The following is a 24,092-nucleotide window of genomic DNA, read 5'->3' on the forward strand; positions in this document are numbered from 1 at the left end:
TGGAAGATCACTTTGCTTCAGATCATTAGGAAAAACTGCTTATGAGGGGGGGAAAAAAAATATTATATATATATATCTATATCTATCTATATCTATCTCCACTCTTGGCCAAGTTACTAAACTGGGAGAGTCCTTCAGTTAAATCTCCTCATTTCCGTCAAGCAGAAAGAGGAATTATCCAGGTCACTCTCAAATCTGGGCAAGTGCTCCAACTTTTAGGCTAATTAGGAAAAGGTGAGGTGAGGAAGAGGTGGGGACACCTTTTCCCCTGGCTGTCTTGTGCAATGACTGATACAGTAGACATCTCTGAGAAAACCTACCATATTCAGCTCCAGAGATTAAATAAACCTTTTGGTTTATTCCCAGTTTAGGAATCCAAATAGTTAAGTGTCAGTTAGGTGCCTAGCTGCTCAGCTGCTCAAGACTCAAGCCTAAAGCAGAAATGCAGGCACTCAGGGGCTTTTAAGAGCTTCCAGCATTAGGCAGCAACTGAACAGGGATCAAGGATCTAAATTTTGGGAGATAAACATCTAAAATATTTTAGTTAGCTATTCTTAAAAGCATATACCTGCATCTTTGGATGCCACAAATATTAAAATCTAGCAGTGATAGTATGCAGTGGGGAGCTGGCCAGAACCCAAATAGTTATAAAAGCAACCTGGCAAGGTTTCTTGAGTCAGACTGCCAAAGAAAAAAATAGCAATAATACTGAAAGATTCAGTCTACAAATGAAGTTCCATGGAGGCACAACAGCATGTAACATGGGTACTGTATTGTGCTGGAGGAGTGCAGTTACTATGCTCCCTTCCATGCATTATATGAAGTAGGATGTGTTCTTTTGGCCTCCATAAGGCATGTCTGCAGATATATAGTACATTTCTTCCCAACTTGAGAGCAGTTATCTTTTTAACCACAGTCAACAAAGTATAAGAAATTTTCCCCTTTGTGTTTGAAAGTGATATATGTAAATGATAATTTTTATAAATTCAATGCAACTGCACACCCATTAAAACTGTGTACACACATTCTCCATTCTTTCCATCAACAGGAACTGGCCAAGATCCGCACAGTCTTCTGATAACAGAGACTGACAGTATAAAAACAGGAATAAAGTTTTCATCCATACCTCCTCAAGGAACAGTAGAGAGTAGATAAGTAAAATGAGGAAGAAGACACTCCAGAGACCTGCCCTACATCATTTAGAAAGTCAACAACAGTTGGTGTCATATGTAGACACTCAGCAAAGGTCTAGGGGATGCTACTAACATTAGTTATTTTCCTAGGTCACAGAGCTACAATCCTCAAGAACATGAACAAAAAGAAAAGGAGGTGACAATTTCTTGCAAGAAATAGATCTTTAATCTATTACAAAAAGACAGAATGGGATACAATAATTAGACGCTAAATAGACAAACATAGTGAAGTGAGGTACCAATCATTAAAGGAGTACTATTTAAAGTCAAGAGGGGTAAGGGAACCTTTCCTTGAAAGTGGAGCATCTCCAACATGAAGTCTTAAAATCAATACTAATTTTATTTATTTATTTTAAGAGACATACTACAGGTCAAATAGAAGTTATGGAACTGATGTGGAAACAAGAAAATAAAGATGCCTCTGGCCTAGTAACAGCCATGTTATACAGAAAGTCAGATGATCATACTTGCTTCTTCTGTCCTAAAATGTTTAGGAGATGATCAGCAGTCAACTCTGGGCTAAGATAATGGCAGGCTGGTGGAAAGGAAACTGGAAATGGAGCCCTGTGAAAGGCTCACCTGAGTAGGCCTGAAGCTAAAAGGCTAAGCTGAAAGTGGCCAAGGGTAAAAAAAAAAAAAAGAGAAGTTAAACATGATTCATTTTAGTAACACACTGGAATTCTTACCACTGAAATTTAGCTGAAGAGATGAGGCCCTACAGCTTCATTCCCCCCTAATCAGAGTAAAGATTTAAATTTCTCATCCTGCTTTGCTAATCAGCATGTTTGCATGACATCCAGAGATCGGATTCAGGCTGCCTCCAATCTTCTCCCATTAATGCCTTCAAGCTAAATTGTTTGAAAAGTTCCAAGCGATGGCTGTAAGTAAATGAAAAGAAGGGTAAGTTCCCACGGGTTATGAATTTCAGGCGACTGTCTTAATATGAAGAAAAAAATTGGTTTCATAGTTTCTAGGGTCAGAAGGGACCTTAGCAGATCATCGAGTCCAACCCCCTGCCATGGCAGGAAAGAGTATGGTGTCAAATGACCCCAGCAAGGTCCCCCAGGGTAGGAGCCAGCACCACTTCTCTTGGAAGTTGGTTCCAGATCCTAGCCACCCTGACCATGAAGTAGCGCCTCCTCATACCTAGCATAAATCTACCCTCTGCCAGCTTGTGACGTTATTTCTAGTCAGTCCTGCTAGTGCTCGAGGGAACAGGGACTTCCCCAATACCTGCTGGTCCCCTCTGACTAGTTTGTAACAGGCCACTAGATCCCCCCTCAGCCTTCTCTTTTGGAGGCTGAACAGGTTCAGGTCCCGTAGCCTCTCCTCATAGGGCCTGCCCTGCTGCCCCCTGATCATGCGAGTGGTCCTCCTCTGGACCTTCTCCATGTTGTCCACATCCCTCTTGAAGTGCGGTGCCGAGAACTGGACGCAGTACTCCAGCTGTATCCTTACCAGTGCCGCATAGAGGGGGAGTATCACCTCCTTGGATCTGCTTGAGATGCATCTGTGGATGCATAACAAGGTACAGTTTGCCTTCCTGACTGCATGCCCACACTGCCAGCCCATACTCATCTTGGCATCAATGATGACTCCAAGATCCTTTTCTGCCTCTGTACTGACGAGAAGGGAGTTCCCCAGCCTGTAGGTATGCTGCTTATTCTTCCTCCCCAGGTGCATCACCTTGCAGTTGTCAGTGTTGAATCCCATCCTATTCTCATCTGCCCACCCTGTAACCTGTCTAGGTCCGATTGTAGCCTATTCCTTCCTTCTAGTGTGCCCACATCCCCCCACATCTTAGTGTCATCAGCAAATTTGAACAGGGTGCTTTTCACCCCCTTGTCCAAGTCACTGATGAAGATGTTGAACAGCGCGGGCCCGAGGACTGAGCTCTGCGGAACCCCGCTGCCCACATCCCTCCAGGTTGAAAATGACCCATCCACCACCACTCTCTGGATGCGGCCCTCCAGCCAGTTGACGACCCAATTGACTGTGTGGGTGTCTACACCACAGTCCCCCAGTTTCTAAATGAGAACGGGGTGAGAGACAGAGAACGGGGTTGAATGCAATCTAGTCGGGACATACAAATGGTTTAAACTTTTTCTTCCTCCAGGACAGTGGCAAGGAAGTGTTCCATGCTTTTTCTATACTAGACTTTTGAGAACAAGGTCTACAAATAAATAATAGTAAAAAAGTTTAAAATTCTGCAAATCTGGCACTAAAAATATGGCAAAATTCAGCAGAGCATAAGCTTATTATTTTGGTGAAGAAATTTTTGTTTTGAGGGATTAGTATCTCTAAGAAAATTGCAAATGTATAATCAAGAGTCTTCTAGGGTAGTGCGCTTTTACTACACACAATAATAATTGCTAGAGAGGTAACCTTAACCTACTTCATTCTCATAGTCAGATATGCCCCCAAATGCCTAGGTAATGTAAAGCTCCTGTTATTTGCTCCTATGACAAATGTCAGTTTCTTTAATGTTATAACCTGTCAAGTAATTCAGTTGATTTTTTTTTTTTTTTTTTTTTTTTACTGGAATCAATTCCAAAACACTGGAAACACTGGGTACAGACCTGGCTGTGTAAGCCCTAGGCCACTGGAAATTCATCTAATAAAATCATCAATAGCTGGCATTTCAATGGGTGTTTAGTTAGGGAAAAGTGGAACAACAGCTTGAGGAAGGTAATACAACAGACACCAAGTGGTACTTCATTTCCTCACTTTATATGAATGTAGGGGACAGCAACAAGTATGAAAGTAGTGACTCGTTACAGCTTATCTGCCACAGAGTTCTAAATATTATATAGAACTCGACACAGTGTTTGCAGCTCAGCAACAGAATTAAAGCACCAGTGGTAGTCTTAGTTTTTATAAGAAAAATCAACTCCTTTATACAAAAATCTCCTAGACTGTTAGGATACATTGCGATACAGATGAGGTAATTTTCTGCTTACAAATCTGGTTTCTGTCCTTCCTGTATTTCATGCTGAGGCAATGGATAAAATGCTTCATATGTTCTCTTATCTTCAGAGCCATGAATTGCAAATGCATTAAATTTGTCTGTGCTTGGTGGAAAATAACTCCAAGGAAGATGAGCTCTGCCTTCCCATTTGGTCTCTGTTCTGCACACTTCAAATGTTAAAGCAAGTTCTTGCTACATTAAGAAAAAAGCAAAGAGATGCAGATAGTCCATCATATCTTCCAAGCAATCACAGAACAACTAGTTGTCTAAAAAGATAGTCTTTCATGGTTTATGGAAAGTATTTTATCACTTACTTTCCATACTCTTCTTCTGCCAGAAAGCAGGAGTACCAAATGCTGTCCGTGGCTGGTAAAAATAAAAAATAAAACAATGTTATTAAAGTAATGTATATTAAATACACTCATATCTGCATCTACAAATATGAACATATAAATACTACAGAGCTGAAACAGCTCTTGCTACAGTTATGTTGCCCTCTCCTTCTTATCTATCATTGTGACTTCTAGGACTTCTACTACAATGGCACTGAAAATACCAACTATTAAAAAAAAGGAAGAAAGCATTGTACTTACGGACACAGTTCAACTTCCAAGTACTGCTCAGTTCTCTCACACAAGAAAAATGCTTCTACAACTTGAAAAATACATGCACCATCAGTACAAAATAGTGGTTACCTCTTAAACCTTATTTCTCACTAAAGTATTTTGTTTTCATACAGTAGTTTGACCTACAGATTACAGAATTGTACTACATTGTGAATACACCATCAGGAGGTTCCAAACCTGAGCAATCTTTTGATCAGAAAGTCATTTTAGAATGCCAGTGCCTTTTTTACAACAATCACACTTCAGAGCTTTCTACAAATAAGCAGGTTGGTTTAATTTAATTTTATTGCATCACATCCAGTGGTTCTCAAGCTGGAGTGTCTATAAAAATTGTGCCTCTGCTAACTACTGTTAGGTGTCAATGGGAAAGGAGCAGTACTAGCACAGACACATTTTATCAAATGATACCTGCTGTGAGCGCAGCTGACCAGGCCCCAAGTGATGTTAGTCAACTGCGCTCTTTAAAAAAACCCACCACAACCCATTTAAGTTGAAAGTGCATGATGCTTCAAATTCCCATGCTGATGACTTGAACATGAAAGACAAGACCAACAATAATAATAATTTTAAAAAGGAGTTAAGGGGAAAAAAGAAAACAAGAACATTCACAAAGAGCAAAGTGCACATAAAAATCAGCTGCTAAATTTTGCTATAGCAGTGATCCTCAGAGAAGAGCAAAACCAGGTGATGAAGCATTTGAATTGAACTTGCTTTCCCCAAGAACAACCTTCTAGAGCAATGTATTTGGAGGTAGGCTACCCTTACTGAATGACCCTTCACTTGATCAAATGTAAGGTATAGCATTATCATCATCATCAAAGATTATCATCATGGTCTGAATACAAAGCCACTTTCAGCAAACAATTCTAAAATGTAAATACTGACTTAATTTACCGCAGTATCAGCCATAGTAAAAGCACAGCATTTATACTATACTACATATTGTCTCATTACAAGTACTCTTCCAGAGCAGCAAATAAAATTATTACTTCCAGTTACAGAATGGACAAAATATAATTTACAATTAATTTCTTTAAATTATTTTGATAGTATTTTGAACAACTCCACTTTTTGGACTTTTGTAACAGACTGCATGTTAACTTTTTTGTGGAGTGCTAACATGTGTACTCCTCGCACCACAGCTGCAGATGGAGCATTGTTGGGAGTATATCAGACTTCAGATTATTTAGAACAGCTGGAACAAGAAATACCATATTTACTCAAATAGAAAGGGGACCCTGATTATAACAGGACCGCTCAATAATTGATGAAAAATTTATAAATGTTATAATTTTCCAGGTACAGAATCTGATTATTGTAAGTTTTCCTTGAATCTGTCCCCCTCGCAGTGCTACAGCAGGGAAAATAAATATGAGATGGTTTCCCTTGCTTTCTGCTTCCCCTGAATTTTTTACCCTGGGAGACCCTTGCCCCTCTCCTTACTTTCAAACCCTGCTCTCCCTGAGCACAAAGAAGTGATAAGCAAATTGAACATACTGATCTTCAAATTAAACATGGCTGTAACATTTTGCATATAGTTTATACTTAGGACATCCAGAATGGATGTTATTCTTTTTTCTTTTTTGGAACTGTTGCAAATTTTAGCACAGGTACTCCATAAATATATTTCTGAGCAGCACCTTGGCACTTACTTATATGTAGTAGAAGGATCTCAGCTACACGCCTATTTTATGGAAATGAGCGATTCGTCCCCAGCATATTTGGTTTTCAGGCTAAGGGCACACGAAACTCAAGGGCATCCGAACTCAAAGACCTCCAGGCTTGGGGCCTGCATGTAGGATGCCTGCCATGGATTTGGAAGTATATAACACCCTAGCCTAGACAGTCTGGGACAGAGGATACTTGCCAGTGGTAGTACCACATGGACCTGAACAACTCGGCTCTGCTCAGTCAATAGAATTTGGCGCTAATTTGACCTGAGACGTGAAATTAAAAAAACAAGCAAACAAATGAACAAACAAAACTATGCATGATATTAGTCCAAAGCCAAAGGCTCATGATTTACCACATCGTACATTGGGGTGGGCCCCAGCAGCATCAACAGCATTTCAAGACATGGTGACCCCACAGCACAGCACTTGCTCACTACATCATGTATTCCAGATACCCGCAACAAAGGATCCATGAGCTAATTAGTTCCCCACTCATGACAAACTGGGTGTTCTCATCTAGTCTTAGGATGCTCCAAAAATGTATATGCAGATGAGATGCAGGGCAACCTGGTCTGGCTTCACTTCATGGAGGGCAGGGCCACTCTAATTATATGAGACAGGCTGTGAAGCAGGGTGACAGAGGGATCTGGGGGAACTATTTGGGGCCCTGTTTCATGATGATGTTTGCTGGGCATTTAAGGCTAGTGAAGAAACAGGAATCACTGGAAATAGGAAAGGCCATGTATGTGGCTCACTATGACTTTTAAAAGAATCAGCAGTGAGGGGAACTGAGCTTATGGGCACTACTACGTATCTTATTCAAGTAGGCTGCACTAACCTATCTTTGCAGCATGCTTGCCCAATATGGGCCACAGGTTTTATACTTGTGCTCAGTGTTGACTATTAAATCAACTTCATAGTTGGTTTCCATTGCTGAGCACATGTTGCTTTTGGCAGCAATTTAATTACAAACAATGCATTTAGTACGATTTCGCAGTATGTGATTATAAGAGAAGAGGCTTTTCTCCCCATGCAAGCTGAGAGGGGGAAGGGGAAGACAGGGGAGAGGCAGGGCGGACTTCATTTTGTATTCAAGAAATTTTGGTACTCTTCTGTCTAAATTTTGATATAATTTTGTACGGCAGTATACATATGAGCAAAATTTACCTCTGTTTACATCACAATTTTGTTTGGCTGTAGGTCTATGGTATTTGTTGTTTCTGAAATAGACTCCAGCCAAGACAAGATTGGAAATTACTTATCTAAATGATCAAAATGTGCTAACCGGTGGTTTAAATTGCTGCCGTGCCATTTTTCGAAAACAACAACAGGACAAGTATTTCTGTAGCTCTAACAACTGTCACTCAAATTCTTCATGTCTAAATATGTTTATATTATTCCTTGTAAACCCATCATCAAGAAGAGACATAAAAACTATGCTCCTTATTCCAAGATCTTGTGACAATATCCTTTTAAGCTTTAACAAAAATAAAGCATTTTAAACAGACAAAACTGCATTCTGAACGCTCAACAGGGAATTAACATAATTCTACTAATGACTATACTATTTGCCTCATACATTCATATCATTCAATTAGATAATTATTTACTTCTTTCCCCAAACCAGTATGCATTACAGCACACACTACAAGAATACAGCCCCAATGTTTTATAAGAAAGAGCAATTCACTAACTATAAACATGCAAATGTTGAATTTGTAAGAACTTTCAAAATGCAAGGTGTCGTTTTAAATAAGCAATCATAATCATTATTTTTTCATGAGTCCTCAGGATAGTAGTGGCAGAAAGTGTGTTTAATATATCATCTTACAGACTTTGTTGCCTCTAAAGGGAAACTGTCCTGATGAAAGATGCTGAATTGTAACTAATAGATTTCATATATCTGTCAGTTCAAGCTAGACTAGATTGGTGAAACAGCTTGTCATGGGATTTAAAACAAAAACTAGATGCATCAACTGCACAGCGTCTATACTGTTAAATAAATTAAATATATATTGCTTTAGGTATTACACAAGATTTATGTTTCCAATAAAATATTTCCTCTTACCTTCATAGTTCCACAATCCGTTGAAAGGCTTTCCTGGCTCTCCAAGTGGTGCTGGAGGATCGTTAAAGAAGGGAGCACTTATTTCCATCAACAATCCTCCATCACTCAATTTAAGCCTGATATGTACTGGCTCATGGCTCACAGGTAAACTGTCCCAGGTGTGTTCAATTTTAAATTCCATCTAAAGATTTTCATGCAATAAATTGGCAATGTGGGTACAATCAACAACACAAGCCTTTTTCAGCTGTAAAAAAAAAAAAAAAAAAAAAAAAAAAAAAATTGTTTTAAGTATGACACACCAAGGCACTCAAAAGAGAAAAATGATCCTGCAGGGAAGGGAGTATAACTTAAGGGGTCTTAAAAAAGAAGATTGCATTATTTAGCTGAATTCACCAGGCAGGACAGATGCAACATTATAGACTTGGGACTGTGTGATGTAATCCTGATCCCCTTTGCTTAGCCTAAACAATCAGGCTTCATGTGGAGCAACAGACAGAAAGATTTAAGAGCAGGTGGGAATGAGTGTCTTTCTCTATTAAAAGAAAGAATCCAAAATTCTCTGACAAAAATATCCAAATCTGAATTTTTTCACAATTAAAGTGAAATGCTTTTATCTACCTATCCCAGCTGAACAAAATGTTTTATTGATATATTTACAGTTTTAAAGCAATTTGGAAGCCTATTAGTGCCTCAACCAGTATAATAAAATAAAGACCTATATATTGGTGTTTGATTTTGTTTTTTTTTATCGTGGGAAATCAGAACTCCCCCTGCCCGCCTTTGCTCACCAGGACAAGGGTCCAGCAGTTGTCTCCCCCCTGCTTTGTGGCACTGAGCAGCCCCGATATGCCCCTCACTGCCAAGTCACAGACCCCCCCAATCCTGTCACTGCCCTTCACTCTAGACCTACAGCCCTTGCCTACCCCCTACTCATTCCCTCCTAGCAGCAACTTCCCCCCTGCACGAGGACTTGGGTCCAACTGCAGGTCCCCCCCACCGTTGGACACTGGTCCATCTGCAGCTGTCCCCCCTGCTGCTTTGTGGTTCTGAGCAGTGCTAACCCCTGCTTTCTGCTCCCTGCACCTGTTGGCAGCAATAAAGGGCCAAGTTCAAGTTTGGGGGCAGGAGGAGAGTGTCCCAAATAATTTTAGCTTCAGCTCGAGCACCCACCCAGAAGCCAGGGACAACTAGATTTAAACTGGGGTATCCCAAATGAACAAACTTTTCCCTTGCAAGCAACGTACCAAACAAAAACCAGTTTTATTACAGGACAAAGGGGAAAGAAACAAAGTACAGCATAAAGCAGTGGGTCTCAACCTGTTTCCTACCGGTACCCATTTGCAGAGATTCACGGCCTGTCCTGACCCACAGCCCCCTGGCCCTGATGGTGCGCAACCCATAGACCCTGGCCCAGCCTGTCCCCTCCCCACCCCCGGACTATGTTAGTTTTCCTTGCTCTCAACCCGCAGGCCTTTCTCCTTCCCCCAGCCCTGCTGAAAGAGCCCCCAGCTACCCTGGTCCCACTTGAGCCACAGTGTGGTGGCTCCAGCTCATGTGGGCGGCAGCAGAGCAAATCCAGCCCTGCCATGGGCTGGAGGAAAAAGGAGGGGAGGCCTGTGGCAGTCCCTGTCCTGGGCTGGGGCTGCCATGCTGCAGCAGGTAGCCTGGTCACAGCCCCTTCCACCCCCCAAGTAGCATCCCCCAGCTGCCCAGGCCCCGTGAGCACCCAGCATAGCCTCACAGCTCTCCCTGGTACCCTTCCCCCGCTGGAAGGGGCAGGCACCTTCCCACCACCACTCTGCCCTGCCGTAGTCTTGGCACTTTCCCAGGATCAGCATTTCTTGACACATGGCTCACTACCCTCTGAAATGTTCTTGCAACCCACTTTTGGGTCACAACCCACATGTTGAGAAACGCTGGCTTAAAGCACTTTTAAACTGTAAGGCTTAAGTTCTGTAGTCCAGCCCCATCTGGGCTGTCTGCACTCCTCAGTCCTCCAGGGCCACTCACCCATTCCCAGACCCCCTGGTCCTTGGGCCTGCTGAGATCGCCACCTCCCCTACAGTCTCGTCAACATCCCACCAGATATTGCCGGGAGCTGCAGCATTCTAGCCACAATTTTCATCTTTCAGATGGTAGTGATGAGGACTAAAAGGAACCCCAAGTTGGTGGCAAGAAGCTTCAACATCGGCTGAATTTACAGTCAGTTGGAGGAGAACCACTGCATATTTTGCCAGGTTGGGAATGCAATCTTCAACCACCATCCAGAACTGAAAAGGATCCTCAGAATCTCCAAACTTGTCTCTGACAATCTCTAAATACACTTGCCATTCCATGTTGCATTCATTGCACAGCTTTAATTCCAGTTTCAGTTTCAAAATCTGTATAAACAGCACCAATTTGTTTAGGATCCAGTGCAGAAACAGCATGGAGAAAAATCAATTGCTAGCCATTTACTTTTTATGTTCTACTATCTCAGTTTATCAGCAGAGCTTTGAATAGCTGCGAACACTTTTGCATTATCAGTTGATGCAAGATGTTCCAGCCATGAAATTAAATGCAGGACGCTGTTGTACACTTGGTGTTTTGGGGACTGAAAAGTGTCCAGTGTGTCCACAGGAGTGCTTTTGGGACTGTAAAATGTCACCAGGCATCTACAGTTCTCTGCAACGTACTTCAAGTTAGTGTGCAGGTCTTCTACCACTAGTTCCCATAGAACAGATGTACCTTTTGTTCCGTTTATTCACCCTCCACAAACCCATGGTAGAGCTGGTAGTACTGTGTATGGTACTTTAAACAATGGAATCAAGTATTCTACCTGGTCACAACTGGTGCAGGTACAAGTGTTGGCAAATCAACACTCTGTTCCTACAGGTATCTCAAGAACCATGCATGACAAGCTGGAGATTTTGCTAAAAGTGACCTCAAAGCAACAAAGCGATCTACTTGCTTAACGGTATCTCACCAAGTATTTCCTGCCAGAGCAACAATATGTGTATAGCAACAAACATGTACAGAGTTCGACCACAGATTGCAAAACAAGTTGTTCCAAGCCTTCACCATGTAGCTTTGCACTGTCTGTTACAAATGCTAATATCCACTCAAGTGGGATGCTGAATTCCACCATACAAGAAATCAAAGTTTGCAAAATGGTGGCATGATTAACTTTCCCCAGGCACCCTGTCTTTACCAATGATGCAGGAAGAATGTTAGCATGCTAGGAGGACATACCTTGAGCACCTGAAAGAAAATGTTGAAAACTGGTGTATTTTGGGAGTCAATTGTTTTGCTGGCAAATACGGCAATGAAGTTTCCCTCAAAGTCATTACGAAAGTACTGTTTTTCCTCTTCAAAAAGAGCTGGTAGGTGGAAATGCAATTAGTGTGACTTGGGAATGGCACTGCCTCCCTTAATATACTTGCTGAAAAAAATCCCTGACTACATGTGAGTCTATTTTATGCACAGGAAAGTCTGCTTTAAAACACACTTGAACAAAATCCAAAGTGACAGTGGCATGGTGGTCTTTGGCAACTGTAGAGCACTGGAATGCCACAGCCACAGTGCGTTGTTTCTTTACTATTGTTGATGGCTCTGTTTCAGCATCTTCTTTTCATCTCTTTTCATTCCGTTTATGCTTAGCGCTTTCCACGCGTTCTACAATCATCTGCTTTCCAATGTGATCTACAGCCTTGCTACATGCAGTGCAGAACAGCACAGTACTAATCAGAGTGAAATGTATCCTTGCCAAACTGAGCGACATACTCTTTAAGGGTGACTATTGCACTCTTCAGCATCTTTTCTAGACTTGAATGCAAGGCCTGGAGGCTGAAGTAAAATTTGATGCATCAAAACATGAGCCCCTGTACGTAGGGGCTGACAATTCACAACTGCATTTTTTTCCACAGAAGGCATGAAATCAAATGTTTTCTGTGAAAAAAAAAAAGCAAGCAAGCCCTGCAATTTTGTTGGGGTTGGGGAAAAAGGGACTTCCTGGTCCCGAGCATAGAAGGTGGAAAGCCTTCCCACCCAAAAGCAAACCTGACTGGAATCTTTGAACACAGGGGTGCCTGGTGGCAATGCAGGACTGCTAGGCTGCATGGTATCAGCTAGCACTGCCCATGGGGCTCACCCCAGTGCAGCCTCTGCAAGATCCCAGGCAGAAGACATGCTCCCCCACAGAGAAAGGCAACACCCTGCCACCCCAACCAGTACCAATCTGACCAAGGGAAAAATTTATTCCTGACCCCAGTGCAGCACTGGTCTGACCCTGAGCCAGATGGGAAAGACCCTATAGCCAGGATCCTCTGGGGCTTAGACTAGGCAGGAGAACTGGCACATCCTTGGCACATCCTTGACTGATAGCTGACCAACCTCTTCTTGAACATCTCCAGTGTTGGAGAGTTCACAGCTTCCTGGGTGCCTGTTCCACTGTCCCCTGCTCTAACTGGGAGTTGGTAACAGCAGCCTCCTGGATGCTGCTGGTTTTCTCCCTTGACCCTTGGGGAGAAAGAAAAATAAAAGCAGTAATAACAGCCCCCCAGGCACTGCTGGCTTTCTTCCCCAGCTTTCGGGGGAGAAAGAAAATAAATAAATAAATGAAAGCAACAGCCTCCTGCCATGCACTTCTTCCCTGGCCCTTGGGGGAGAAAAAATAAAAAACAGCAGTGTCCCAGCCTGGCCTAGCTGCAGCAACAGTGGAATGGAGCCCAGAGCTGTGCCTGCAAAATTAAGTCCCAGGCTCTGCAAATTAAGCCTGTCCTTACTGATCATCTGGTTTAGGAGCCCTGAGATGGGTAACTAGGTCTTGGAGGGTTGCTGCCACCATGTGTTTCCCCCACCCAATCCCCAGTGGCCTATACTGCCCACCCCTGCCCCGCCCCCTGACAGTACTCCCTACAAGCCCACTCCAGGCCTGGCAGTGTCACCACCCATCCCCCCCCTGCCCTGCCAACTCTCCTCATAGCCCCCATGATGCACTCCTTCCCTGACACCCTCTCTTCCAGTGCCTGAGTGTCCCCATGCCTGCCCCTCCACCTCCCTACCCTCTCCTGTGTGCAGCCAAAGTAACAACAGAATTTACATCCCTGGCCTGAGCAGAGCTGCCGCTGGAGCAACACCCCTTCTGCACCCTGCCCCTTATACTTGAATCCAAGGCAATGGATCTCCCCTAGCACACAACCCCATGTTAAATGGGGAAAAAAAACCTCATCTTTGATCAAAGAAATATGGCAATATGCACAGCAACACGAACTGAAGGTACTGCATTGTAATACACTTTTATTTAAGGTGTGCTGTACAGTATATAGTACTAAAGATTAGCAATAAGAATGAAAAAAATCTTAACTGGCAATGACTGAATAAAATTAAGGAAAGGGGTCCTAGTGATTTTAAAGCAAGCAACTGAACAAGCAGCTTTCTGTAACAGAAGGGGAATTGCTCTATGATAATTTATGAATACTGTAGGTTACTAAACCAGTCACTTACCATATGAATTTACTGGTTTTATTTAAGAACCGATAGCAAGGAAAACAAGCAATGTTAGTTCAAAATAAGCCACCCCTCAGCAACTACTTGAAGGTTACTGCAGGACAGCAGAGCCAAAGGCTTCGAGGACTCCAGTTTAATCTAGCAAAACTCAGCTTCTTGTCAGACAGTACCAAAGCCCAGGAACTGACTAAAACAAAGCAATTATGATGGAATAAAAATAGAACTGGTTGTTAAGAAGCTGCTCTGAGAGACTGATAACCAGTATACACTGGGTATCTGAAGAAATTAGTCCTTTTTTTGTCATCACGATGGGACAATTAGACATTAGACAGTTTTGAAAACCTTCTCTAAGTGATTATTGTGTAATTAAATGATACAATAGGCTGGTTAGTATGCTCATTAGGGCTATGTGAAGGCTTGGTCCGTGATTGGATTTGGCAGAGATTCGGCCCGATTTGGTGGCCAAATCTCCGAATCTGAAGAGACTCAGAAGACCCTTTAACTTCTCTTAATTGAATTGGAACCCTCTGAATCGATTAGGAGAGATTCAGACATAGACACAGCTTTAAATGTTTTTTCTACATACCTCTAAGTAGCAGATGGCTCGTGAGTGCTACAATGCTGAGGTACATGGAGTGTCCCACAGAAGGGTGGAGGGCTCCCCAGTGAGCTCAGCAGCAGACCCAGAAGTGGACCAGAAGTACTTCTGGTCCACTTTTGGGTTCACCATTGAGCACATGGAGGCCCCCCCGCCCCCGTGGGCCACTCCATCCACCTCAGCATTGCAGTGTTCACAAGCCATGCTGGTACCTCGAGGTACATCAAAAAACTTGTGAAGCTGTGTCTGTCCAAATCACTGATTCTCCAAAGCAGCATCAAATCTTCGGATTCAGCCAAATCGAATCAGGGACAGTGATCTGAATCATCAAATTGAATCACTGTCTCCGATTTGGGCTGAATCAAATAGGGCCCATTTCATACACCCCTAATGTTTACCTAAGAAAAAATGGAAGGAATTAAGCAACATGTAATTTACTGAGGAGTCATGGGTGATGTACAGGGTACTGTGGCCCAAAGCCCAATTTAAGAGTAGGAAAACTACAGCATTTCAGGAAAGGTAAGGGTATGAGAGCCATTACCCAAAGGCAGTATATAAAAAAGGTGAGGAGAAAGCTGCTAAGCCTGCAGTAGTGACACTTTCCATCTTCTCTCACACGCTGATAAATATCTAAAAATTCCAAAGCTTCAGCCACTTGTGCCGAATACAACTTTCAGCAGAAGGAAGATTAAATCTTTGCTGACTACAGGTGAACACACCTGTCCTATGACTGAGTAGTACCTGCTCAGCTGCAACACTCCAGCATGCATTATGCTAAACATACAGCTGTCATGAAGTTCATCCCTACAGAGCAGTTTCTGTAGGGAAGCCTTACATCTATTATTATGCAGCTTCTATTTATTTTCAGTTTCTAATATACAGAAGGAAACAGTGTTTAAATGAAACTTTGAGAAACATCCACAGCATCTTCTCCTTAACTTTTAATAACTTTTTATTTGACTGACTTGCTGTATTATCCAAGCAAGACTCCAATCGTGCCAGACCTTCAAACACCCAGGTACCATTCAAGAATGCAAATGAAAGAGAATTGCCTCCACTATAATTCTTTATGGAAAACAGCAAGCTTTCCCGGATGTGGAAAGGTGTTGACTCCTACAGATTTAGGTTGCTTTTGACAGACACTATTCTCACAGCATGAATGCATATCTAGATCAGTGTTTCTCAACCAAGGCCCCAGGAGATCCCTTGAAGGGTGATGCAGGAAGTAATGAGATTAGCAAGTACAGGCAGCTCAAGCTCTCCCAGTCTGTCTGGACCCTCTGCAAGCAAGCAGTTTTTGAAGTGGGATGCTGCTCAGTTCACAAAAAGTTATGGGGGGCGGGGGCTCAAGTCTAATGAGGTGTGCCTCAAATCTAAAAAGGTTGAGAACTACTGATCTAGATATATTTTAATGATTAGGGCCCTAACAAATACACACCAGAAGTGGGTTGCACTGTGGCTGCTTTAATCTTGCAGGCTCCCCTACATGCACTGCCCTTGCCACTGACTGGTGGAGGGGGACCCACCTGCAGCTCACTCCTGATTGGGAGGGAAGCAAAAACCATGGTTTTAAATGTGGCACTGTTTTTGCCTCCGGTCAGCAGCAAGCAGGAGCCCCCACTGGGCCCCTTGGGCAATCAGTTGCAGGAGGCAAAAATGGCACCATATTTAAAACTGCAGTTTTCACTTCCCTGCCAATCATAAGCAAGCTGCAAGGGGCATCCCTCCACCAGTTAGTGTGTGTGTGCGTGTGTGTGTGTGTGCGTGCGCGCGTGGGGGGGGGGGACAGAGGGGAACCTGCAAGATTAAAGGAGCCCTAGCACAGCCCACTTTTGCCATGAATTCAGGCCCTTTAATAATCCAAGCAAAAATAAGTAACCTTACAACTTAGAATCTATACACGTTAAAATCCTAAGACTTTCTAACAAGTGGCCAGTCTGTTCGGGAGCTCTTATTCAAATTCAGGGACTAGATTCTATGAGGGGTTGGATCTTAATTATGTCTACAGATGGAAACATCAGCAAAGGACGCCAGAAGGATACAATTTAGTACTGAACAATTTTTATCCCCACTTCAAAACAAAGGTTTATAATACGTGACAGAAACTTCAACAAATATGGTCAGAAAACAATGTGTATGTGTGATCTTGTCAGTCCAGTTAAAACACAGACCTGAGCACTTAATCAAGATCTGACGTCCTAATAATGGGATAGTCTTTTCAAGAAGTTTCTCTCACCTATAACTCAATTTATTTTATACCCCAAGGGAAATTGTGTAATAATAAAGAGGTCACTGAATGAAGTCGATCAGCTGTACTAGTACATGGCCCAGCAAATCTGATCCACTCCACTGGGTGAAACAAGTCACCTGCTGTCTCAGCCATTGATCCTGAAGAAAAATGAACCACACGTTCCCTGCTTGAAGAGGCATGCCCAGAGATTCCCCTGGATGCATCTCTAAGCAGGCAAAGCTGGAGTTCCCCACTTGCAGAGAAGCATCTGGAGATTTCCTGGGACATGTCTTTAGGCAGGGAAACCTTAGGTTACCCATTTGCAGAGACCCACCCTGGGGAATCCCCAAGGCATGTCTTTAAGTGCAGAAACCTGGAGTTCCCCACTAGCAGAGAACAGGCCCCAAAGATTCCCTGGGGGCATGTTCTCTGCAAGTGTGAAACCCCATCTCTCCTCACTTACAGACGTGTACCCCGGAGATTCTGAGTGGCACAACTCTAAGAAGGAAAAGCTATGCAGGCGCTCCTGGGGCTTGAGGGACCTAGTCATACACAGAAATTCCCAGGGCACGATGGATCAGACTCCTCAAGCCTCAGGAGTACCTGCTTGGCTGGCTGCTCATGCTCTCACACCATAAGGCTAACAAACTACTTTTCATCAAGGTCCACAAACTTGGGCATAGGCATCTAACTGCTTTCCCTTTAGACTGCCATAAAAACTGTTAGGGTGGCACAAAGGCAAGGTCTAGCATATACTTAGCCTCACTTTTGCAAATATGGCCTAACTTAAGCCAGAGGCCTATTAAAACTACTAGAATGCAAGCTAAAAGTTATTCTAACTTAACGTAACAGCCTACAAAGGAGAAACAGGGTACAGCACCATCCCTCCATTTGTCCCCAAGACAGAACAAATAGAGCAGGGACAAAAAGTCTGACAGACCTTTGCATACGGTGTTTAGAGTGAATAAGTTGCGGAATATTCCTTATACACCCACATCAAGGCATCTTGCTGCCTTGCCAAAATTCAGGAAGTTTCAAAGTTTCAACAAATGGGAGAAAAACTATTTCTGCTTGAGTGCAAAACACTGGGCCTTATAACCTCTGGAAAATGCAGCCACTAGAGGGCAACATATTCACAAACATCAGAAAGGAAGGTATGGAAACTTGTGGCAGCAGCAGTCATCCTTTAGAGGGCAATAAGACTACATACTTCAAAATGGATACAAAAAAAAAATCACATCTCAGAGAGAGGCACCAAGTATATAACTGAGTAAGAAGAGGATCACACAATTAGTAGATTAGCTAAACAGTTCTGAGTTATTCTGCTCCATGTTACATAGTGCAGTACTGCCACAAGTCATTCTAAGTATTCTATTAAAATTCCTCTATGTGAACAATGATCTAATTTTTATAAAGGAGAGTGGAAGAGAATAAACTCCTTAACAAATCTTAAACGTGGGTGTTCTGTATGTGAATGAAGTATATTACTGAATAAAGGGGGAAACGAGAGGGGGAAAGGAACTAAAGTAGAAGTGATGCATCGTTTCACCTACACAGAACTACAAAATGATTATATGCAGATAACCATCCACAAGAACAGTTAGATGCAAGTCAGAGATGCAAATCATACACATTAGTATTAAAAAGGTATTGATCCCAAAACTCCTTGAACAATAAGCAGCACAAATGGGAAGGGGGGGAAAGGGGTGCATTGGTTCTCTCAAAGGACACTAAAAAGTGAAGCAACTATGAAAATTCATATCAACTGAAGAGAAAAATCATGTGTACCTTTCATGTAATTCTCCACAAGAAGCAAGTCACTCTTAATCTCACTGTTTTCCCTACTCTGAAGAATCCAGGGTTAAATTAAAAAAAGGGGAGGGAGGAAAGGAGGAGGCAGGCACATAATGATTAAGCAAATAAGATACCAAGCTCCCCTTCCGCATTAGACAAGAACAATTCAATAATTCACTTACGTGTATCAGGTTCTTACGAGGTTCCCAGTGTGTGGGACATCTTTTTTTTACTGCCTCTACTTTGCCTCGCTGTTCAAAAATCTAGCCCTGTGCAAGTGTGTGTGTACACACCGATGCTGATTTACAAGATATAAAACTAGAAGCATTCATGTGAAGAAATAAAAATAAATTATATATTTATTATGTGTGTGCGGATATTTAAACAAATTGTAAATATATTTTAAATGATATATTTATAATAATATATAAAATATACATGTAACAAATTGTAAATATAGTTATAATATCTAATGTACATAATACATGTATATATATATTATTCTCACCTTTTGGAAACTAGTTACAATTCCTGTTGCTAACAGGACACATGCCACATGCCCCTTGCCTGTGGAAAGCTGTCTCAGAAGAGCGTAAGCTGAGTTACAAGAACACAAGTTCTAGAAATGACAAGAGAAATACACAGCTTATTAAGTCATTCACTATCACAGCACGGAATAAAAGTGACACCAAAAAGAAGCTCCACATGCAGTCACCAAGAAGACACGAGCTGGTACAAGGGCTGGGCAAACCACAAGGAGCTCCATCCCAGTTTTATCTGCACAATGACAGGCACAAAGATAAGTTCAAACCCATCTTGCTGGGCAGAACAGAGCAGAGATGGCTCTGGGTACAGGAGTACCCAGCTCTGCCCATTGCTTCATGCCATATTCACAACTCGGGAATAGACGTGATGCTCCAGACTGGCAGTTCTTGGCCTTTTCAGCCTCTGGGACCCCTTTTTCAGTCAGCCCTGAACTTTCCCCATTTTTTTACAACGGGAACACAACAAAGTGAGTTTCCCCATGGTGAAAACTGGAGAAAGCCCACACCGGGGGCAAAGGCACGGCAGGGTCTTAGGTGCAGCCTCCAGGCTTGGTGAGCAAATAAGCCCTGTGCACCCAAAGGTGCTAACACCTCCAGAGGCTGCCAGAGGGGCTTGAGGCACCCCGGGCTGCTGTAGTAGCCCCTCTGAGAAGCGCTGCTCTGGCAGACATCAGTTGTGGCGGGGCAGAGACCTGCTACGGGACAAACGACCCGACTCAAAACGAGGGCGCTGGTGGCAGGGCAGGGGCGCCCACCTGAGCACACATTGGCGAAAACCTCTGCGCAGCACGACTTGCAGCGCCCTCCCCGGTGCCCGTCGCTCAGGAGGTGACACAGAGGGAAGCTGCCCTTAGTTTTCGGGCCCCGACCCGCGCCCCCACAGCAGCTCCCGCTACCACCCTCGGGCTCGGGCTCGGGCTCGGGCCCGGGCCCCGCCCTCGCCAGAGCTCGCGCAGCAGTGGGGGGGGGGAGGGGAGGGGGGGGATTCCCCCTCCCGCCAGTGACCCACCCAAGTTCCAGCAACCACCGGCCCCGCTGCCAGGCAGAGGAACTGGCTATTGAACCCCCTGCGCATGCGCGGCAGCTTCTCCCAGCTCGTCTTCCTCCCCTCGCCCGTCGCCGGGGGCGGGGCTTCTGGGTTACGTGAGGCCCCGCAACCAGCGTGCCGGAGCGGTTACTAAAGCAGTTGGCTGTGTTGCTGCTGGCGGTGAGTGCGAGTGAGTGGGGGGAGCGATCCCGGGATCGGGTCGGGAGGGTTGCGTCCCTGCGGCTGGGCCCCTGCCCCTGGGCTGCGTTTTGAAGAGACGGGCCGCTTGGCTGGGCTGGGAGGCTCCGCTTCCGTCCCTCGCACCGAGACCTCTCGGTCAGCTTTCTCCTGGCCGTCGCCGCCCAGTGCCATTATAGACCTGGGGCGCCTGAAGTCGGTTCCTTATTCCCGGTTCCTCTTTCAAAGCTAATCCCTACCCAATAAAAGTGTGTTATTCCTGATTTTTTAATTAAATTTTCCACGTTCCAAGCCAAATCAGCCAAAACAAAATCCAAATCCGAGAGTCAGTCCAGAACCATAAATGGTCCTGCTACCAGCAAACATCCTCCACCCCCACCAAGGGCTTCAGATGTTTCCAAAACTTTTGGCGAGCATCCTACTTGCCAGTGCAAGTCAGCTTGGGGTTCAGATCCCCCTGAGTTTTGCTTGCCTTCAGCCATAAGGCCACAGGAGCAAGCTAGGGAGGAGGCTTCCCTTCCCATAAAGCTGTCATAAATCCAAGACCTTCCCACTCTAGCAGCTAAGCAGGAGTTTTACTATACATTACCTTGGCAGGTACTATCTCCATGACAGGAGAGCGGTTTTCCCTGGGAGCAACTTGGAGGACCACCTCAGTGGTCACAGTGTTTCCCTTGCCAGACAGGCATAGGGTTACGCTTCATCTGAGCCCACAAGAGGCTGAGATTACACGTGCTAGAGAGAGAATTTCATTAGAGATGCATAAAAAAGGAACTGGGAATAAGAACTGAGGAAAAAGGACCCTTTACAGACCTGAAGCTCTCATGGTATTTGCCAGGCAATTGACTCCAAGTGCATTGCAGAATTTCATCAAAACCTGCTGCCCCTTAGAAATGATGCTGATGCTAATTGGCAGTAAGGAAAATTACTAGAAGAGATGATGATACTAGCCTCGCAAAGACAAAGTGCCTGCATTGGAAAAATTATCCCTATAATAGATACATAAATACAATAGAGCCGTGTACTCAAAGGTGGGTTCGCTGGCCTTTGTGAAGATGGGACCAGGGAAAAGACTGTGGCTGGGATGACCCTGCGGCTGCTTCCCTGCCCCTTCATGTTTCACTGGGCAGTGCCCACTGGCTCCTTGGGCTGGTTGGAGGCCCCAGGGGTACTGTCTGCCATACTCTGGTCCATGTGCCCCTGGGTGCACTCGTTCTGAACCTGTGATCGTTACTCCCATGCCTGTTTTGTATTTTCTTTGTCCCAGGACTTTAGGTGATGCATACGTAATAGCTCTTTGGGTGCAAGGCCCATGTTCCCGATATGGATCAAATAAGCCTGGTCAACCTCCTCCTGGCTCTGGCCAGGCTGGCCACCTACAAGACCAGGAAGGAGGATCTGGCTGGGTGGGACCTGGCTGAGCTGCCACCCTCTAACTCGTCTGCTTGTGTCTCCAGGCAGAGTTTTGCTGCTTGGTGTCCGCAGGCTCCCTTGACTCATACAGGGGGCAGTGGGCACTGGCTAGCATGCTTTGCTCAGTGTCCTCTTCTGGATCCCTTGTTTCAAACCTGTAACCCTCGCTCCGTTTCGTGGTTTCTTTTTTTTATTTGACTCAAGCAATCAGTTGTTCCATTCTCAGTGTCATTCTTTTTTAAAGGGGAGGCTTATAGTTGTCTATGATAGGCCTAAGCCTACATTTCTGAATGTATCAAATTGGCCCTGATTAGGCCCCGCATATCCCATCCAACGCACAGGGCTATGCTCTGGAGAGAGCAAGAATTATTTCCTCACAGAGTTGGACTTCTTGGCTGCCCCCTTCTCAGTGCTGTGGCTGGGTCACTGCTTCTACTTCCTGCCTACTCTTGCCCTCCATCCTAGGAGCAAGCTCTGAAGACAGGCTTGACTTGGAAGCCCTGCTTCCCTCTTTAATGCTTCCTCTGAAGGTTCAAAATAAGCCCTCCCTTTCTTTTTATTTTTCTTTCCAGTGTTTTACCTTACCTTTATCTTACCAGGCCAACAAGGGGCTTTAACTGTATGTTGAGGGCACAGTTAGACTGCAACAGCATGAGGAAGGTGAAGAAGTGCCATTGCACAGTACAGAACCCAGAGGGTTTTTACTCAAGTGGCCTTGCCCCCAGCTTAATTTGAAGAGTGAGAATTGGTATCATTGCTCTGATTTTTATGGTATTTATTTGTGACGGCTGGCAGAGTTGACTGGAGACCACAAAAGCTCAGGCCTCTCCAAACAAATCCCTTCCTTGGAGCCCTGCTATACCTTCAAATTAAAGTTGGATAGAAACTGGTGTAGAGTGGTTACATGTTTTCAAGCACTGGCTTGATAGCTGGTTGGCTGTCTTTATAGCTGTCCAGTCATTTTTATCATGTGATAATCACTTTGCATGTATGACCAATCTATATGTATTTTGCGATTCACCAGTTAATTGTGTAATATACATGTGTAATATCGCTTCTCGGCCTCTTGAAGGCTCAGATCGAGCGAAAACATTTATTCTTCAATATATGTAATATACATGGCCCTACCCTGCCTTCCACCTAACTTCAAACTAACAGTGTCTCTCTAGCACATAATGTTAGCCCCATTTTATTCTCATTCCCAGTGAGCAGCTGTGAATTCTAATTGAATCAAGCAGCGCAACAAATGAATCAGGGTTGCAGAGGTAAGGACAAGCTTCAAAGCTGTATGTGGGTGACACTAGCCAGTAACTTGTTCAGCTGCTTATTACAATGCAGTGGGAAATGGTGGAGGCGAGTCTAGTTTTCTTATAGTTGCCTACTGTTTTTCAAGCCACCTTAAGCACCAGAGCAGTTGTTTGTTGCATGTCGGGAACTATGCATATGAGCTCTCTGACTCTCGTATTCTCCTTGAAATTATTTTCCAATACAATTGGTGAATTCTTTCTATTCAAAAATGCAGATCACACTGAGCATTTTTAGTTTTCCATGTATAATTCACAAACCCTCATCTTCACAAAGGCAAATGAACCCAGCCCTGTGAACACAGAGCTCTACTATATTTATATATCCATTATAGGGATATTTTTTACAATGCATGCATTTTGTCTTTGCAAGGCTAATATTGTGATCTCTTCTAATAATCTGCCTTACTACAAAGTAACATCAGCATCATTTCTAAGAGATAGCAAGTTTTGTTGAAATTCTGAAATGAACCTAGTAAAATATTGATACAGCATCTGGTCTATATGGCTACCCAGGGCTATATGGCTTCTGTAAACAGGGAAATAACTTGTAAGTGGACATAGGAGCTGGGCTTAATCCAGGTGCTATTACTTGTGGGAAACTGCCAGCATGGCAAAGTATGATGGTCAAGACTGATCTCTATATATATTTATTTTGGTAGAAGTTCTCTAATGGTTATAATTGGTAGTGATTTCATACAGTTTTTAAAAAGATTAAGTAGTTGGAGCAAATGACATCAAGAGACAGGTTGCTCTGTCACTTTTTAGATAGAATTGAAAAAAACAGGTCCTGTATAATGGCAGAATCCTTCCATAGTAGACTTTTCAACTGCACCATCTTGTATTAAACAAACCCAGTTTTGTCTCTTGACTTATTTAAATTATAATGTATGAATCGTGCCGTTTAATTTTTTATTTAATGCAGAATATTTTGGTCGAGGTCTCACAAACATAGTATGCAAGTGCAA

At 43.7% G+C, this 24,092-nt stretch overlaps 2 protein-coding genes and 1 pseudogene across 7 annotated transcripts in view; 1 reads left to right on the top strand and 2 right to left on the bottom strand.

The window, feature by feature from the left end:
• Positions 1–1,285: 1,285 nt before the first annotated feature.
• Positions 1,286–20,307, bottom strand: LOC149870596 (UPF0462 protein C4orf33-like). 4 transcript variants are annotated; one of them, XM_090036555.1, is made up of 7 exons: positions 20,192–20,307; positions 19,146–19,256; positions 8,529–8,709; positions 4,755–4,815; positions 4,476–4,527; positions 4,154–4,353; positions 1,286–2,071 (listed from the first exon to the last, which is right to left on the bottom strand). In XM_090036555.1, the coding sequence occupies exons 1-7, from the start codon at positions 20,255–20,257 to the stop codon at positions 1,966–1,968; spliced, it is 777 nt and encodes a 258-aa protein (XP_089892681.1). In that variant the 5' UTR covers positions 20,258–20,307; the 3' UTR covers positions 1,286–1,965. The 4 variants fall into 4 exon arrangements, with proteins under 4 accessions (XP_089892681.1, XP_089892678.1, XP_089892680.1 ...); XM_090036552.1 differs by lacking the exon at positions 20,192–20,307 and adding an exon at positions 19,938–20,104 and having other exon boundaries at positions 1,296–2,071; positions 8,529–8,772; XM_090036554.1 differs by lacking the exon at positions 19,146–19,256 and having other exon boundaries at positions 1,296–2,071; positions 8,529–8,772; positions 20,192–20,210.
• On the bottom strand, positions 10,409–12,483 carry LOC149870597 (uncharacterized; annotated as a pseudogene).
• SCLT1 (sodium channel and clathrin linker 1) overlaps positions 20,293–24,092 on the top strand; it is an 83,913-nt gene continuing 80,113 nt past the window's right edge. The window contains exon 1 of one of the 3 annotated variants that reach the window (XM_090036547.1): positions 20,293–20,389. The gene's annotated coding sequence lies outside the window, so the exon portion shown is untranslated. Of the gene's footprint in view, positions 20,400–24,092 lie in introns of all 3 variants that reach the window. The other 2 variants (XM_090036550.1, XM_090036548.1) reach the window with 2 other exon arrangements.

Source organism: Crocodylus siamensis, chromosome 2 (genome assembly GCF_052110815.1).
Source record: "Crocodylus siamensis isolate JL-2025a chromosome 2, ASM5211081v1, whole genome shotgun sequence".
Classification (NCBI taxonomy): Eukaryota; Metazoa; Chordata; order Crocodylia; family Crocodylidae; genus Crocodylus; species Crocodylus siamensis.